General features: G+C 41.5%; 1 protein-coding gene across 2 annotated transcripts in view; it reads left to right on the forward strand.

Annotated features, from left to right (window-relative positions):
• The window catches only part of egfem1 (EGF-like and EMI domain containing 1), an 86,741-nt gene that overhangs the window by 59,277 nt on the left and 7,891 nt on the right, over positions 1–19,573 (forward strand). For both annotated transcript variants that reach the window (XM_072701139.1, XM_072701140.1), the window contains exons 12-15: positions 1,712–1,840; positions 2,067–2,195; positions 2,531–2,665; positions 2,756–2,890. In XM_072701139.1, coding sequence (XP_072557240.1) covers positions 1,712–1,840; positions 2,067–2,195; positions 2,531–2,665; positions 2,756–2,890 — 528 coding nt within the window. The remainder of the gene's footprint in view (positions 1–1,711; positions 1,841–2,066; positions 2,196–2,530; positions 2,666–2,755; positions 2,891–19,573) is intronic.

Consider the following 19,573-nt stretch of genomic DNA (forward strand, 5'->3'; position numbering starts at 1 on the left):
ATGAAAGGATGCCGCAGTGTTTGATGGAAATGAAAATTAGCAACCTTCAGAGGGCTGAATTCAAAGACACCCAAATATCAAAGTGAACAAAATGATGCGGCAGGCTAATCCGTTTTGCCGAAATTTCATTGCAACAACTCAAAATCATACTCAGTAGGCCCCCACGTGCTTGCATGCATGCCTTACAACGTCGGGGCATCCTCCTAATGAGACGACGGATGGTGTCCTTGGGGATCTCTTACCAGATCTGGACCAGGGCATCACTGGATCCTGGATAGCCCGAGGTTCAACCTGGCAGCATCGGATGGACCAAAACACAATGTCCCAGAGCTATTTTATTGGATTTAGGTCAGGTGAGTGTGGAGGCCAGTCAATGGTATCAATTTCTTCATCCTCCAGGAACTGCCTGCATACTCTCGCCACATGAGGCCGGGCATTGTCGTGCACTAGGAGGAACCCAAGACCTACTGCACCAGTGCAGGGTATGACAATGGGTTCAAGGATTTCATCCCGATACTTAATGGCAGTCAAGGTACTGTTGTCTTGCCTGTAGAGGTCTGTGTGTCCCTCCATGGATATGCCTCTCCAGACCATCGCTGACCCACCCCTAAATTGGTCATGCTGAACAATGTTACAGGCAACATAATGTTCTCCATGGCTTCTCCAGACCCTTTCACGTCTGTCACATGTGCTCAGGGTGAACCAGCTGTCATCTGTGAAAACCACAGGGCGCCAGTGGCAGACCTGCCAATTCTGGTATTCTGCTCATGGGTTAAGGACCTTCTATGGCCCTATTCAACTCTCCTAGAGTAACTGCCTATCTCCTGGAATCTCTTCCATGTCCTTGAGACTGTGCTGAGAGACACAGTAAACCTTCTAGCACTGACATGTATTGATGCACCATCCTGCAGGAGTTGGACTACCTGTGCAACCTCTGTAGGGTCCAGGTATCGCCTCATGCTACCAGTAGTGACACTGACAGTAGCCAAGTGCAAAACTAGTGGAAAAACAGTCAGAAAAGATGAGGGGGGAAAAATGTCAGTGGCCTCCACTTGTTAAACCACTCCTGTTTTGGGGGTCGTCTCATTGTTGCCCTTCTAGTGTACCTGTTGTTAATTTCATTAACACCAAAGCAGCTGAAACTGATAAACAACCCCCACTGCTACTTCACTGACCAGATCAATATACTCTGATTAAAAATGTTCCTTTCATTTTTTGAGCAGTGTATAAAGAACAAATGAGAAACATGTAGGGGAACAAATGTTCTCTTCCTGTGAAGGTGTCCAAAGCCTAGAATAGCAACAGCACTTGGAAGCTGATCTGCCATTCGGAAAGGAAAGCCTTCAGTTTAACACTGACATATTAATGAACATGTTGTGACACTTTACATTAAGTGTGCCTTCATAATGCATTTATAATGCATACATAGACTATTCATAAGCAGTATGTAAGTATATGAAGGTGCACTTAATGTAGAATGTCACCCATAAGTCTTATTGTAAACCTTTTTTGATTTAACAAATATCAAAATTAATCTAAGAAAATTATTTCATAAACCTTAATGTTGTGAATTTTAGCTATAAGTATTCTACTTTATAAAGTGTAAGTAGATTCATCAGGGTATGGCTTAAGAACTTGAAGAGGATACTCCTTGCGTTGTAGCTGTGTGCATATTTTGGGGGTCACATTCTGTTCTGTATTTGCTCCTCAGCGTGTCCACAGGGAACTTTTGGACCAGCTTGTCAAAGTATCTGCCAGTGTCAGAATGGTGGATCCTGTGATCCAGTAACTGGGACGTGCCACTGTCCCCCTGGGGTGGAGGGGGAATTTTGTGAAGATGGTGAGAGTATCGCCCTATAAATGATGCTTAGAAAGCTGAAATTAGGTCACTCTCCTCTAGTGCTCATAATTGTACTCATTTACCTTTTTGTTTATCTGATATCTCCTTAGCAGAAATACTTCATTTTGTGTAACTTTTTACTTTCTAAGAATGATTGTTTACATAGACATGCTTCAGGTAGAAAACCAAAGACCAACCAAACTTCTGTGGTTTTTATTGCTGACAGGTTGCCAAAAGGGGTATTTTGGGAAAAACTGTCAAAGCCGGTGTAACTGCCCCAGGAATGTGCATTGTCACCGCTTGTATGGGACTTGCTTGTGTGCCCCAGGGCTGTATGGGCGCTTCTGTCATCTAGGTGAATGTCACAAAAGTTTTTCCCCAACTAATAGGCCTTTAAGAGTATGTAATCAACACCATTCCTGCAGTGGTTCAAGTTGAGTCCCTCAAAGTATTACAGCTATAGAATTATACCATTTATCAGTAGTACTATCATACTATCAGTAGACAGTACCATTAGTACAGCTAAAATGAGTCAGTATAAGGAAGTCTGAGTAATTTTTACTATTTGAATTATTTCAACTCACAATCTAATCTACTATGGAATGATAAACTCTAGGTTAGTGTGTTACCTGTGATTTTAGCCAATGAAGTCTTGCCCTGTTCACTGTTCTCTTTATGTACTTTCTTTAGCATGTCCAAGCTGGACATACGGAGCAGGATGCTCTAAGGAGTGTGCCTGTGTGCTGGAGACGTCCTCAGGGTGCAGAGCTAACAATGGCTCATGTGTGTGCAAGCCAGGCTACCAAGGAACTGCATGTCAGTCAGGTACGCTGCAGCTGAGCTGGCAGCAGCGAGGGCATGGGCAGTCATGGGCCTGGCGTCGGGGTGGTCATCATGTCCATGTCTCTTATCCAGAGTGTGACCCTGGCTTTTATGGAGATGGCTGCAGAGAGCAGTGTGACTGTCCTGCTGGGGTTAGGTGTGACCACAAGAGTGGCCAGTGTGTCCAGAATTGTCCAGCGGGATTTCATGGGGAGAGGTGTCAACTGGGTGAGTAGGCCTTCCACAAACGGAAAGTAAATGTTATCACCATGTGCTTCATGTGATGTGTTTCTGTCATCCTTGTAATCAAAGTCCTAGCTTCTTGTCTTAATAAGCATGTATCTTCACTTTCATTGCTTTCTTTTGTGCATGCTCATTTTGCATAGCTTCAGGATTCTGTTCTCAAAAGGGCTGAATATATTTGCTGGCACACATTTTATAAGATTTAACTGTAACTTTTATTACCACAAAGAACACTTCAAATAATGTTCATGTCTGTTCTGTATAGTATTTTGCTTGAAACTAAAGAACAGTCATGGCATATTTCCAGTTATCAGACTCATCTTAGATAACTTCTGAATGCACTGTGGTGCCCAATGCACAGAATACCCACACTGCTCTCTGACTACGCCACCTCCCGATAAGGGCAGGAGAAAACCCTAATGTTCCTTCCTGTAATGTGGCTAAGTCTGAACCCTCCCCGCAAAGGGACAATAACAAAGAGGCTAATGAAAGTAAAACCCAATCCACTTACAAATAACTAAAATCAATTAGACAAATAAAAAGAAAAAAAATGCTGCTGGGGTGGCCGGCTGACTCTCCTCCAGATAGTAAGGTCAGATCGGCACGCACAGCTCTCAGCTCAGGAGGCCCCTGGCGACAAAGAAAACAGCAAAGCCCAACACCACACAGCATGCAACACAACCAGCACTACACACAACAGACAAATACCACTACAATATACAACTCAACGTGAGACTTCAGACACGCAATTATACAGTGGCCCACTCAGTGTGGTGCCCCAGCAGCGAAGAGCAAAAGCCTGTGCGGATCCGACCTTGTACAGAAAGATCTCATGTACAAACATAAGGGGAGGGGAGCAACCGGTATCCACCACCCAAGGTACAATACTAAGTTACTATCTTACAACTTAGCCTATAGCAGCAACCAGGGCAACTAATAAAAGAAAAACAAACCAAAAACCCTATCAAATAACCATAAAACAGTGGCTGGTTTGGTCCTTTGCTGGAATGCTTAATGCCCTCGCAGCACAGTAACACCAAGAGGAAGCGTTCCAATGCAGAGCCTCGATGTCTGTAGCCCAGCAGCTCATAGTGGATCACGTCAAATGATAAAATTCCAAACAGTCACCTCTGTCCTCCATGAAGAGTTACACGCTGCTAGCAATCACCTCCATGTCCAGTCGTAAAACACAACAGCAAGAGAATGAGATTCCACCTTGGCAGCCTTTTATAACTTCCTGGTGTATCATATGACCTGGCTTGTGAGGTTACCAATATGGTGTAATTACCAGTGCCATGTGACTACTCCCACCAGCCCGTTCAGATCCCCACAGTACTTTTAAAATGTATTATTGCAGTATATTTTTTGGCAGCTTGAGGTGATGGACAATTTGGGGTGACTGTCAATAGGAATGTGACTGTGGGGATGCTCCTTGCAAAGCACAGGCAGGCAGGTGTTTCTGTCACTCAGGAAGTCTGGTTTAGTGAGAGAATTCTCATCATATCAGGCATTTTTCTGTTTCATTGTGTTTCATTTTTATGTTGTTGCTGCAATGTGTATCTTTGCAGCATTGCTACAGTAGGTGCAACAGAACCAGCCTCATTCTAGGGTAAAACAGTGAAATCTGTGTGTTTGAGGGTCCAGCTCTACCTTTGTATGTGAACGTGGGACTTCAAGGTGGCTCAGTGGGTACTACTTTTTCCTCACACCTCAAAAGTTGGGGGTTTGAGCCCCTCTGGTCTGTAACACTTGCATGTCCTCCTCGTGTTATGTGGCTTTCCCCTGTGAACTCTGGGTACCTTCAGTACAACAGCCTATATATGTGCTGGTGTGAAAGAAAAATCACTTCTGGTGAGGAAATGGTTGAATCAGGTATCTTTTATTAATTACTCAATTTTACTGGACAAAGAAGTGAGGACAATAAATACAAAAGTACAAAGGACCAGGGGTCAGGATGTGTGTCATTTGATCAGCTGGCTAGGAGGGGTGAAGGAAATTACTCTTTCAATATACATTTGGTTTATGTAGTCCCTGTAATTAACACATTTATTGTTTGTGCATATTTAAGTAAGGAATAATTGACGACGGGCCGTTGAATTATTAGAAAAATAATGCACACCCGAGGTGGTGATGTGGCCACGACGCGAAGCGGAGTGTGCATTATTTTTCTAATAATTCAACGGTCCGGAGTCAATTATTCCGCTTATACTACGGTTGCCACACCTCAAGACATCGATCAGATGATATATTTCAAGGGATTCGTCCGGTTCTTCTACTTAAATCGCTATTGTGAGTAGGATTATTTCTTCCGCATCTCATCCAACGACTCTTTTGCTAGTTCCAAAACGTCATTAGCTGTTGTTTTTTTGGTGTTTTTCTCCCTCGAGTATGTCTAGCTGTTCTTCGCTGATCGTTTTATGTCTTTTGTTGTTGCCGGCTGCCTTTGATGTCCGCTTCCGTTTATGTTGTTTTTCATCTGGACTGTCTAATACTGCTGCAGCCCAGTTGTTGAAAGTTTCATATTCACCGTAAATATTAAAATTTACTTTCGGAAAATCGTCTGTCATGTTGTTGTTTTTGTTAGTCCTGTGTGCTGTATAGGTACTGTATGCTAATTCCCGTTATTACAGTTAACTATGCGAAGTGATATGGAACTGTAATGCGGTCAAGAGAGCTGCCTGGAACTACGTTCGCCGTGCGTTTCCCTGAAAATAATTGCACACCTCAGAACGTTCGTCAGCCAATCAGATTCAAGCATTCAACGGTCCCGTAGTATAAGTGTTTATATGTGTTAGTGTTTGTGAGGACTCTGCAGTAGCTTTTCTTGTCAGTGTTCATGGGGTATCAGATGGACAAGGTGGTGAAAAGTAGTGTTGTAGTACTTGAGATCAGTCTTGCTCTTGAGATCAGTTTTTGAACTTATAAGCACTCAAATGTACAACCCCAAATCAGAAATTCAAAACCCAGTGCGGGTTGGGCTCTGCCAGGGCTGCCCTTTGTCATCGGTCCTGTTTATAATATTTATGGACAGGATTTCTAGGCACAGCCAGGGTGTTCAGGGTGCCCAGTTTGTTGGCCTCAGGATTGCGTCACTGATGCCATCCTGTTGGCTTCATCTGCTGGGGACCTCCAGCGTGCTCTGGGGCGGTTTGCAGCCTAGTGCGAAGCGGCAGGGATGAGGATTAGCACCTCCAAGTCTGAGACCATGGTTCTCAACCGGAAATGGGTGGATTGCCCTCTTCAGGTCAGGGAGGAGGTACTGCCTCAAATGGAGAAGTTCAAGTATTTCGGGGTTTCGTTCACGAGTGAGGGTAGGCGAGAACAAGAGCTGGCCAGACGGATTGGAGCTGCAGTTTTGCAGTCACTTAACCGGTTCGTCGTGGCTAAGAAAGAACTGAGCCAGAAAGCAAAGCTCTCGGTCTATTGGTCCATCTTCGTCCCTACCCTCACCTATGGTCATGAGCTATGGGTAATGACCGAAACAATGAGATCGCGGATACAGGTGGCCGAAATGAGGTTTCTCCGCTGCTTCTCCACGTCAAAAGGAGCCAGTTGAGGTGGTTGGGACACCTGGCGCGGATGCCTCCTGGAGAGGTTTTCTGTGCATGTCCTACAGGGAGGAGGTTCCGGGGCAGACCCAGGACATGCTAGAGGGATTATATCTCTCAGTTGGCCTGGGAACGCCTCAGCATCCCCCCCAAACAGTTAGTAGAGGTAACTGAGGAGAGGGAGGTCTGGGTATCTCTCCTGAAGTTGCTATCCCCGCAACCCGAACCCCGGACAAGCAGAAGTTAATGGATGGATAGATGCATATTCTGTTTCTAACTGCAATTAAAATTCAGTTCAAATTCACAAATTGAATTGGAGTTTTAGAGCCATTCTGAATTCAATTCTGAGTGCTGCACAGCCCTAGCAGATAGAGGAGAATGGGCATTTGCCATTTATAGTAAAAAGTCACTATTATATGAATTTTCATTTCTGTTTCTGTGGAAAGTCTGCCATCTAGAGGAAAACTATAGTGGTGCTACATTGGAATAAGCGCCCCCCTATTTTATGTTTACATTTTATGTTTACATCAATATACGCTGGAAAACTAAATCGAAAAAGAAAATAAATTGAAAAAGTAAATAAGTGGAAGGTTCATATGTAATTTGTACTAATAGGATATATATAGGGAGAAGGATGTGACTAGTTTACACTAAATAAAAATTAATTTATGTGCACCTTATTTATTAACATATATTTAAGCATGTAAATAATATTTAGCTAATTTTAGGCATTTTGTTAAGGTTATAAACTAGTTTTATTGTTTGAAGCCCATTGGGACAATCCAAAAGTTCTTTTTCATATTCTGATATTATAACTAGGGGTATTAATTTACATAAACGTTGCATAACACTTTTGTGGACTTTGGATGGGGAAGGAAGAGCATTCTGGGAAATGAATTTTGTTTTTTCATAAGTATATATAGATTTAGATAGGACCATTTTATTGTTTTAATCAGCAGTGTTTATTTATCAATCTAAATCCAAGCCAGTATATTCATTGGCACCGTAGTCATTAGAGCTTCATCTGTCACCGTACACAGAAAGCTATGCGTAGATATTTTACCCTCCAATCCTGGAAGTCTGAGGAAGCAGAACTGCTTATGAGCCACTATACAACTTTTAGGTGATGCATTTGTCCTGTGAATCTACTTTTTATGTACGAACTCCTAAAATAGGAGTGGCCAGTCAAAGGAGCATGGATACCCTGACAGATTCAGGAGGTCCAGCACTTCGTGAAGGCCCGAAAGTCTACCGTCAGGCCACACCCACACCTGTCAAAATATATCAGGGTGACCCTAGTAGGAGCTCCAAGTTGACATATTGTCAGGGGGCTCAGAATTTCTAGCTACACCCTGGGTCTTAATGCTCAAGACCCCCAGGGTATGCTGATCTTTGCACTGCTTACGTTAACTAAAGAAAGAATTTGGTTTTAAAGTAACCTTACAGTTACAGGTGATAATATAAGATTGCCACATCTTGCCTGAGCTATGATATGTACCATAATGCAGCATGAAATAATTGTGTTTATCAGAAGGTTTGACTAATATTTGCAGAGATCCAAGAGATGAATATAAACTCTAACCCTATATTCCCTCTAGTGACAATTTCAAGAATTGCTTTTGCCTATGGACATGCACTTTAAGGCTATCACTGTTAAGGCATTTCAGATTAAAAAATAAGATGCCACTGTAAAACATCATATGTAAATTTTAAGCTGTATTGATTTATTATTTATTCATTTATAATCTCTTTTATGAACATTTTTTATTATATACAGTACATTGTTTAAATGTAACCCTGAATGAGTTTTAGGGTACATGGTTGCCAATGCTAAGACTGTAGCTATGCAAAGACTGTAGCTTTACAGCGTTTTACAGTTTTACTGTGCTACTTTGTTCTTTGCTAAGTTCTGTAATGCAGAACTTCTAATATACATGAGGAAGTCAGAACTGAAGAATTATAAATACATGTTGGGGAAAGTAATTTTAAATGCATACTAGATGAACTGATCAGCTTTTTAGTGAATTATTTAAATGGTTGTGGTATTACAGTGGTACCTCATAACTCTAATTTAATGCATTCAGAACTGCGGATCGAATCCTAAAAAGTTCGAGTTGTGATCGAATTTTCCCCATAAGAAATAATGGAAAACCAATTAATTGGTTCCCGGCCCCAAAAAGTTACATCTAAATATGTTTTTTTTAGCATTTAAACACAAAATGAACAGGATAAAACAAGAAGAGCATATACTGTACTAAACACATCTAAGCACATCTATCAAAACAGTAATTTGTAAAGTAAGAAAATACATGTATCCAACAGTGTGTAAAGTTAAAAAAAACAATGGGCCTCTTTCAGCAACAGTTCTTATGAACAAATTTGTTCTTAAACCCCACGTACGCACTTTTTTTTTTTTTTACAAAGATTCTGACATTCACCAATGTTTCCTTATCTGAATTTGTTCTTAGCTAAGAACAGAATCTACGCACACTCAAGACCATTCGTACGCACATTTGAGTAATCATAGTTTATTCAACATAATTGGTCATAGCAGTTTTGTTCATTCTACAGTTCATAAAATGATAGTATTTAAATAATTTATAAAAGTAAAATATAAAAAATAATTTTAAAGTGTAAAAATTATTTTCATGGTAGTAACGGCGATCATGCGGATTATAAATTGGTCAGAATCTTTGTAAAAAAGTGTGTACGTGTGGTTTAAGAACAAATTTGTTCGTAAGAACGGTTGGTGAATGAGGCCCAATGTGTCCTGCCTCGGTCGTCCGCTCCTTCCGTGTGCCACGCCCCTCGTTAACCCCGTGTGGAATCCCAGTGTGATCAGCTGTTTCTGGTTGTTGTCATTAGTCCTCTGTATTTCGTCCGCGTTTCAGTTTGTTTTCCCAGCCTGGTTGTTTTATTGTCAGTCTGCGTTTTGCCTGCCTTACCTGTAATTAAACCCCGTATTCCCCGATACCCTGACGTCTGCACATTTGTCTCCATTCTGTCCCCGCTCAGCACGACAATATTATTATAATTAAATGTATTAATGGTTTATTATTAATATTAAAATAATTAATAAGAAATCTTTCTTTTTAAATGTATTTTATTATACAATAATTACTGTTACTATGATTACTAAATGTATTTTTACTGTCTAAATATATGTATTCAGCTAGTGTTTTTTTTTTTTCGAACTGGTTGGTTCGACTTTTAAGAAATTAGAGTTATAATGAGTGAACTGAGGTACCACTGTATTTCTTAACTGATATAGTGCCATAAGTCATTTTAGTTACACTTAAATTTTTCTTTTAAGACATTATTTATATTTGACAAAAGAAAAAATAAATACAGAATAGAATATTATTCAACATAACATATCCAAGTAATAGTACTTTATGTTTCTTCTGTATATGTAAAATGCAGCAGAGTGATATTAGTCTATGAAATCTACTGCTTATAGATTACTAAAAAGCTATTGCTGGGATTGCTGCGAGGATTGCTGGGATTGCTGCGAGAGAGTGGTGTTGAGCTGCAGCGATTGTTTGGGATTGTTTTTTGGAGTGTTTTGAGTGTTTGTGTGCTTTACCTGTTTACGTGGGTGGCTGTTTATTTCTATTTATTGTTCTTATTTCGGTCAGCGTGAGTGCTTGTCTGTCCTGTCTGTTAATCAACAGCGCGATTATTACCGACAGAGAGCTGCGGGTGTCGCGTGCGCGGCGTTTTTCTGTCCGCGTTTAAACTCCGTAACAAACACCCGCGGGGCGATTATAACTAATAACATCTAACGTCGGTATCGCTACCAAGCGTCGGAAAAGGACAGTTGCTCCTGAGCTTTGCTCGGTCGCCAGTCGGGGCCGGGAGGACATTTTCCACTTTTTTCCCGCTCCGGCAGTAGCCTGCTGTGAGGGGGTTTTTGTGGTTTTTCGACCTCCCAAGAGCAACTTCGATTTCGCCTTGTTTTTAGTTCATACTTGGTTCAGGCAGAAGTTCTTCTGGTAAGTAGTAGTAAGTTTATCAGGTTTAAAATTTTTAATAAAATAATAATTAAGTTCCGTTTTAACACAAGTAATAACTTATTTTAGTGTACTCCGCACGTTACTGCATTTATTGTTACGCAAATTAATCTTTATAGTTAAATACACTATATAAATTTACTGGGCTGGGAGTACGGGGTCATAGTGAGTTAGTTAATTATGGGGCCAGCTCAGTGTTGCGTTTGCAAGATGTTTGCCCTTCTGGACGTTAGTGTCCAGTCGGACTTCATCTGCGAGCGATGTAAGCTAGTGGACTCACTCATGGTCAAGGTTCGCGACCTTGAGGAGCAACTGGCTCGCATCCAATGCAACAGTGAGTTAGATGAGCTAGTTGATACGCCGTTTAGGGAGACGGTGTGTACGCCACTAACGGGGGGGAGGGAGAATGAAGAGCAGAGAGGTCGAGAGAGCTGGGTGACCGTAGGTCGTAGACGCAGGAAAAGGCGTACACACGTTACAGAGGCGGCATCACCTGAGGTGTCTGTGTCTAACAGGTTTCAGGTGCTTCCAGCTTTAGAGCCGGAAGGGACTGGGGAAGCAGGTGGGCCCTTGGGCACTGAGGAGCCCCCTCCCCCCAGAAAGAGGGAGGTTGTGGTAGTGGGGGATTCAATTATTAGGGGAGTAGACAGTTATGTGTGCACGCGTGATAGAGGGTCCCGTACGGTGTCTTGCCTGCCTGGTGCCCAGGTAGGAGACCTTCCAGATCGTGTGGACAAGCTTTTGGCCCCAGCTGGGGTGGATCCAGTTGTCGTGGTGCATGTTGGCACCAACGACATAGGCAAGGGTAGAAGGGCTGTTCTGCAGGATAAATTTATAGAAGTCGCCAATAAGCTTAGAAGCAGAACGTCCATGGTGGTATTTTCCGAAATACTCCCCGTGCCACGCGCAAGTGAGGCTAAGTTAGCTGAGATAAGGAGATTAAATGCGTGGCTAAAAGGATGGTGTAGGAAAGAGGGGTTTAGGTTTATGGGGCACTGGAGGACCTTCTGGAACAGGTGGGACCTGTTCAAGCCGGATGGGTTGCATCTGAACCGGAGGGGAACCAGTGTACTGGGAAGGCGTATTTGTAGAGTAGTTGAGGAATGTTTAAACTAGGGACTGGGGGGGCAGGGAGGTTAGTTAAGTATGTAACTGGGGGGAAACGGAAAGCCCAAAAAAATCATATTATAAGTAGGCACTGTAATAAGCCTACCCTTTGTTGTCTGTATTTAAACGCCAGGAGTATTAGGAATAAAATTCATGATTTAGAGGCTCTTATCTCATCGGACTCTTATGATATTATAGCAATAACTGAAACGTGGTTGAGTGATAAGGATGGACAAGAATATAATATGGATGGTTACACATTGTTCCGTAAAGACCGTATAGGTAAGAAGGGAGGTGGTGTTGCAGTATATGTAAAGGAAATCTTGCAGGCAAGGGAGCTTACTGATATAAGTAAAAGTACGGAAGCTATATGGGTAAAATTAGATGCTACAAACTCAAATAGCCTAATTGTCGGTGTTTGTTACAGAGCACCCAATGTAGCTGCTGAGGAAAGCAGATTGTTATACAGTGATATTAGGATTATGAGCAATAAAAATGATGTGGTAGTTATGGGTGATTTTAATCTACCGGGGATACAGTGGGACATTGTTGCTGGCTCTTCTGAAAATGAACTTGAGATGGTGGAATTAGTACAGGATTGTTTTTTTACTCAGTTTGTTAACACCCCTACCAGGGGAGATGCCATTCTTGATCTTGTTTTGTCTAATAACCAGGACAGGATTGGTAAATTAGATGTTTTAGAACCACTTGACAGTAGCGATCATAACATGGTTAAATTTGAGGTTAAGTTTAGTGCCCGAAGAGCAAAGTCCAAATCAAAAATATATAATGTTAGGAAGGCTAACTTCAATTGTATGAGATTAAAACTAGAAACCGTGAACTGGATGGAGTTAAATAACAAAACTGTTGAAGAGGCATGGGAATTTTTTAAAAGCACATTATTGCAAGTACAAGAGGACTTCATACCTGTTTCTAGCAAGAATAAATCTAGGAAATTGCAACCTAGGTGGTTTAATAGGGACATAAAGTATAAAGTAAGGAGGAAAAGGGCTTTGTTCCAGAGATGGAAAATAACTGATGATGACATAATAAAGCAAGAGTATCTAAATCTACAGGCTGAATTAAAAAATGACATTAGACGAGCTAAAAGGAATGTCGAAAGGAAGATCGCATTGAAGGCTAAGGATGACGTTAAAAGTTTCTTCCAGTATTTTAACTCTAAAAGAGCTCTAAAAGCTGAAATTACTAATCTGCAGGATAGTAAGGGTCTTATAATTGAAAACGACATTGACATAGTAAATGAGTTCAATGATAGTTTTGCACGGGTATTCACTGTCGAGGACACTAGTAACTTACCAGTTCTTATTACTAATTCAACATCGTCTATAACTAATATATATATAACTGAAGCTGATGTTTTGCAAAGCCTAGCTAAGCTCAAAATAAATAAATCACAGGGCCCTGATGGCATCTTACCTATAGTGTTAAAAGAGATGAGGGATATTATTTGCCGACCCTTAACATTACTGTTTCAAAAATCCTTATCTGAAGGTGTGGTACCTTCTGATTGGAAGCATGCCAACATAACGCCCATTTTCAAAAAAGGGGATAGAAGTAATTTGTCAAACTATAGGCCAATCAGTCTAACTTGTATAACTGGTAAAGTTATGGAGGCTATAATCAAAGAGAAAATGGTAGATTACCTGGACTCAAATAACATTTTGAGGGATAGCCAGCATGGATTTAGGAGAGGTAGATCCTGTTTAACAAATCTGTTGGAGTTTTTTGAGGAAGCTACTCAGGAAGTTGATGATAAGAAGGCCTATGATGTCATCTATTTAGATTTCCAAAAGGCTTTTGATGTTGTTCCCCACAAGAGGCTCTCACTTAAACTCAAAGCGACAGGTATTTTAGGAACTGTAGCGACTTGGATTGATAACTGGTTAACGGATAGGAAGCAGCGAGTAGTTATAAGAGGCTCGATGTCACAGTGGGCCTGCGTTCATAGTGGGGTACCGCAGGGTTCAATTTTAGGACCACTTTTGTTCCTAATTTACATAAATGATATAGACACCAATATATACAGTAAACTGGTGAAATTTGCAGATGACACCAAGGTGGGTGGTGTAGCAGATACTGAACTAGCGGCTCAGCAGCTACAGCGGGATCTTAATTTAATTAGTGACTGGGCTGACACCTGGCAGATGAAATTTAACATAGACAAATGTAAGGTACTCCATGTAGGGAGCAGAAATATAAAGTACAGGTATTTTATGGGACCTACTGAAATAAAGGTAGCTGATTATGAGAAAGACCTTGGTGTGTATGTTGATGCTTCCATGTCTCATTCTCGCCAGTGTGGGGAAGCAATAAAAAAGGCCAATAGGATGTTGGGGTACATCTCCAGGTGTGTGGAGTTTAAGTCAAGGGAGGTAATGCTAAGATTATACAATTCCTTGGTGAGACCTCACCTAGAATATTGTGTACAGGTTTGGTCACCATATCTTAAAAAGGACATAGCGGCCTTAGAAAAGGTGCAGCGTAGGGCCACAAGAATGATTCCTGGTCTTAGAGGAATGTCATACGAGGAAAGGTTATTTGAGCTAAATCTGTTCAGCCTCAAGCAAAGGAGACTGAGGGGGGACATGATCCAGGTCTATAAGATTCTAACAGGTTTGGATGCTGTTCAACCGAATAGTTACTTCAGCATTAGTTCAAATACAAGAACTCGTGGCCATAGGTGGAAATTAGCGGGAGAACATTTCAAACTGGATTTAAGGAAGCACTTCTTTACACAGCGTGTAGTCAGAGTATGGAATAGTCTTCCTGATAACGTAGTGCAAGCTGAATCCTTGGGTTCCTTTAAATCAGAGCTAGATAAGATTTTAACAACTCTGAGCTATTAGTTAAGTTCTCCCCAAGCGAGCTCGATGGGCCGAATGGCCTCCTCTCGTTTGTATAGTTCTTATGTTCTTATGTTCTAAAGCTGGGTCACTCAAATACTTAGATGAATTGTAACCTTTACCATCTCCATATTACACCAATCCACTTATGTTATTGAAAGACTTGCTGCAGGTGACAGTCAGCCAACCAGAGGACAAATATGTAAGGACATATACGAGAACATATACATATGCATAAAGGCATATCATTATACATACATTCACATACGAATGCATACATTCACATATACACTGTACATAATCATAAGGATTATACATTTTACTGCCACACGGTAGTGGGAACAGCTGGAAGTATTGCAGCATCTTTCTTTTTAATAGAAAAAAACTATTTCCTTTAGCCATTACTAGAGAGATCCAAAGGGATTCTGGAGAAAAGAGAGGGGCTACATATGCAAATCAGACTGCATGCGGTATGGGAGAGGAGCAACATGTTTCATAGGCCCTGTCATAGACAGAAGTCTTGGGCCAGACTTTTGCATTCTGTGGTCACTCTACCAAAATCAAGGCCATTACCGCTCTCATCCAAAGACCGGAAAGAGTCTATACTTTATATTCCCAACTGTAAACAGGGATGTGGTCAATATTTTCCTACACTTTAACCACTATTTTTGTTTCACTCTTGGAATTTCAGATCTTTTTCATCACTTATGAAAACAAGCACCCTGAGTGAGTTGGTGAGAACCACATGTTTACCTTCATCATTTAGAAGAAAATTCACATTAACATCAGCCAGTGCTGGCTCCTGTGCAGACTCTGCATAATCTGTACTGTCTACAGCAAGATACTGAAAAAGCATTTTTGCCACCAGATTCTATCTGAGACAAATAGAAAACAGATTTGGGTGTTTGGAGTGCAGCACAGCTGAAACAGATGCCATTTAACAGTAACCTGGCTTTGTTTTGAGGCATGTTCCTGGACTCTGACGACAGCTCTGTGGACTCAGCAGGTGTTCCAATTACTGCTGGTACCTCTCTCTCCCTGAAGGGGCTGGCCTTTTGTCTTGCAGCTTTCATGTGGTGTGGACACTCCGCAGATGTGGGATATGAGATCACTTAATGAATGCTGACGCGTCGCAAAACGAACAGTGAAGCGGAGTGCAGTTTAATATTTTATTTCTGGTAGGTGGTAGACATGCTAGAGGAACTTGGCTTCTTTTCCCTCTCTTTTGTGAGGCATCCAGTCCTAACCAGAGGATGTTTTATCTTGGCTTGCAACATGCCCGGACGGTTTTTACGGCCTTGACTGTGGCCAGATGTGTGATTGCAGGAATGGTGCCCACTGCAACCACATCACAGAAGCTTGTCTGCCTGCCTGGACAGGAGCCCAGTGCATTATGGGTATGGACAGATCCCACATCATTAAAAATGGGTGTGAGGCAACTTCTTTCAGCCTATCGCAGCATCATCTGCTTAAACATGTTTCAAATGTGTTTGCAAACAATTAACTGAGTAATGAAATATTGAATGTCTTTTTTCGGAATGCTTGGAGTAGAGGTAGTGGGTTACTAACTTTGAAGAACACATTGTTAATTGGGTTAAATTCATGATAAATGCATCGATATATTTACTGTAGTTTTAAAATTAAAGTTTAATGCTGTTTGAAACATCTTTAGAATAAAAATGATTTGTCTGAAGTCTCTTTTATATGCTTGAAATAGGGTCCATTGCTTCGGGTTTCTCTGAAAGACTTTAATCCTATTGCGTACTTTAATGTTTAATTTCTCTAAAATCTTCTCTTTGCCAGTGACTCTCCATTTATTTCGCTCCTTCTTGCACATGTACTCTGTCTTTCCCAGCCTGCCCCAGTGGGCACTTTGGGCACAACTGTAGCAACTCTTGCAGCTGCACCATGGGGGGGCGTCTGTGACCGTGTTAGCGGCCTATGCAGATGGGTGGACCTGAATTAGTTCCCGGAATGACTGTACACTACAAAGCGACTGTTACTTTGTCCGATATTCAAGGCCAGCAGAAAACCCAGGTAGTGTTTTCAATTACTGGTGAAATTGACAGGTCAAAATATAACTTTATCTTGTCCATTATATATCACATAGCCCTAACAGGATGTCTGACTCAGTCTCTGTGTGCAACCTGTCATCACGGTGACTCTTGTGACAGGGTGGCAGCCCTGCCACTTAGGCTGGTAAGGAACAGAGTGGGAGCCGGGTCTGCAGGTAATCGTTAGCCATGGCTTTAAGGCAGAGGAAAGGAGGAACCCAGTACTGCCTGTTGTTATTCATGCGTTCTTTAAAAGCATTTTTCCATAGATAGTTGAGTGAGGTATCACCAGGAGGTCAGCTGAACAGCACGCAGCTCTCCTTAGTGATGATGAAGCTCAGGTCACCGACTGCCATTCAGACACAGCATGAGCAGCTTGGGTGATGCCTCCACACATGTTGGCTTATTTCCTTCAATGTACTGTTACCCTGATGGGTGGTCTTGGGAGTTGTAGGGGGAGTTTTGGGGGGTGTGACATTGGTCTCTGATGGTTTTTCTGGGGTGTTTTGGGTAGGACTGGTGCTAGTCAACGTGTTGGGCGATATAGGGGGCCAGCTGGGACGGCCTCTTCTGACAGGATGGCAACTCAGTGAACCTCTGGCATCAACCCACCTTCCCTTGATGCAAGTAGCATGCAGAGAGCCACGTGCGGTGCACCATCCGAGACAAAGTCAATCTGGGCAGTAAAGTTTGCCGGGTGGGGGAGGATGAGGTGGGCGCTGACAGTGAAGCTTGTCTAGGGCTTAGTAGGACTCTGCCATGCCATTATGTGACCAGAAAGCATGGACCTCCATCACGGTTTACTAACAGCAGCTGTTCTGCTCAAACATTTATTTTCTTAGTCTTACCTACCATCTAATAAATGCTATATGAAATTGGCAAGTAAAATAACAGGCATTGTTGTGTCTCCCAAACAAATAATGATTTGGAACACAGACACAGTTAATGACAGTAACATAATTACCCACATAGTCTAGTGCAGTTTCTTATCTGGGTTGCACACTGCTTGACTAAATGCTGTGGCTACATGAAAACCAGCTTGTTCCTTGTTTTATCTTAAATTTGAAACAAATGTGTATTTCTGAAATGGTGTATATGTGCATGTCAGAGCATTTCTGTGTGCATTAAATTTCCAGAAATGCTTATCTTTTTTATTAGAAACAAAAGTCTATTAGTATTTTGTGCAAACATGTATGTGTATTGATGAGGAGCAGGCAGGCTTGTTGTGTTTGTGTCTCTACCTTCATTACTTACCACTGCTATACTGACATCCTTGGCCACTTTCCCTTCTGCTACAGTACATTTCACTGAATCAGGGTTGTGCATCATTCAGAATTGAATTCAGAATGGCTCTGAAATTGTAATTTGAATCCTGAATTCGAACTGAATGTGAGTTGCAGTTGAAAGCAGGATGCAGTATTGCAATTCAAATGTGAATTTAAGGATGTAGAATTAATATGGAATTGAATACATTGAATAAATTCATATACATAGTTTAGGTACAGCTTTAAGAATACAGTTTAATATTTCAATATGAATGACACATACACACACTGTGGTGCCAGAGTTACAAGGTTAACATAAACCAAATGTATATTGATAGAATAATGTCCTTCACCCCCACCTGGCCCCACAGGAAGGGACATGCAAATAGACAATTGACCAAATTTCACACTTCCTGGTCACTGATCCTTTGTACCTTTGATCTGAGATGTATTTATTGTCCTCATTCAGAAATCTTCCACTTCTAGAGGGTTCCCGGGTGCGTTCGAACTCCCCATAAATGCTACCACATATAAACAATTAAATATTCAAAAACAATACATTTGTGCCCATAAAAGGTAATCATAAAACAAATAAATTATAAATTATTAGAATAGGCTAAAAGTTGCAGCTGCATCATTCAGGTGGGTGCTACACAGTGGTGGTGGTTGAAGTGACTCCCCATTGCTTCTGTAAAGCACAAAAAATGCAACATCCATTCATTCATTCAAAAAACTTATACTCATTTTTTTCTCTTATAATTATGTAAATATAAATTACTTCACTCACTTGTATATCCTCCTGATACCTAGTGTTGTAGTTCTCGAGACCGGTCTTGGTCTCGAGACCGGTCTCGAGACCAATTTTTTGTGGTCTCGGTCTTGTCTTGGTCTCGACTCTATTTGGTCTCGGTCTTGTCTTGGTCTCGACTCTATTTGGTCTCGGTCTTGTCTTGGTCTCGGACATAGCGGTCTCGATGGGATGGGGAAAAAAAGAGAAAACTGCACATCCTCACAGAACAGTATCATTATTTATTACGTGCCTCAATTCAAATGCAACCAGTCAGATGCATCCATTTCAAAAACGTTACATTTTATACATTTTCTCCACGGACACTGCCAGTGCTTCACAGTCCACAAACACCATACACATCGTATCATACATCGGCAAAAAAATGTCCGCGAAGTCTATAGCATAGTTATAATTCAAATAAATTAGGTATTTTACATTGATTAGAAAGCACGGTCTTGGAGGTGCAAGTCAATCTGGAGGCTCATTCTCTTCAATTCAAAGCAAAGGATCATTACATAGCTGTATTCATAGCTTACCCGAGGCCTCTGTCCCTGGTATAAGAGACTTAATATGAACATCTTTCTGGTACATCCCATCTCTTTCCCTTGACGAGGTCTGATAAAATGGTTATAGGAGAGGATTGCTGAGAATATTATTTTCCATCAGGTCTCGTAACTATGACAAATCTGGGAGATTTTAAATGAGAGACATATGGACATACGGACAATATAATTGAAAAGATAACATGAATTTGATTTAACGAGTAATGACACTTTACAGCAATGCCTTTTTTCTCTACAGTTGATCTGGGTAATGTGATGTCGATTCTAGCCCTAGTCTGTTTTCGGTCTTGGTCTTGGTCTTGGTCTTGGTCTCGACCAGTCTTGGTCTTGGTCTCGCCTTAGTGTGTCTTGGTCTTGGTCTTGGACTTGGTCTTGGTCTTGGTACCCTCAAGTCTCGGCAGTGTCTTGGTCTTGATACCCTCCGGTCTCGGCAATGTCTTGGTCTCGGTTTAGGCGGTCTTGAC

The sequence above is a fragment of the Paramormyrops kingsleyae genome, chromosome 17 (genome assembly GCF_048594095.1).
Source record: "Paramormyrops kingsleyae isolate MSU_618 chromosome 17, PKINGS_0.4, whole genome shotgun sequence".
NCBI classification, from domain to species: Eukaryota; Metazoa; Chordata; class Actinopteri; order Osteoglossiformes; family Mormyridae; genus Paramormyrops; species Paramormyrops kingsleyae.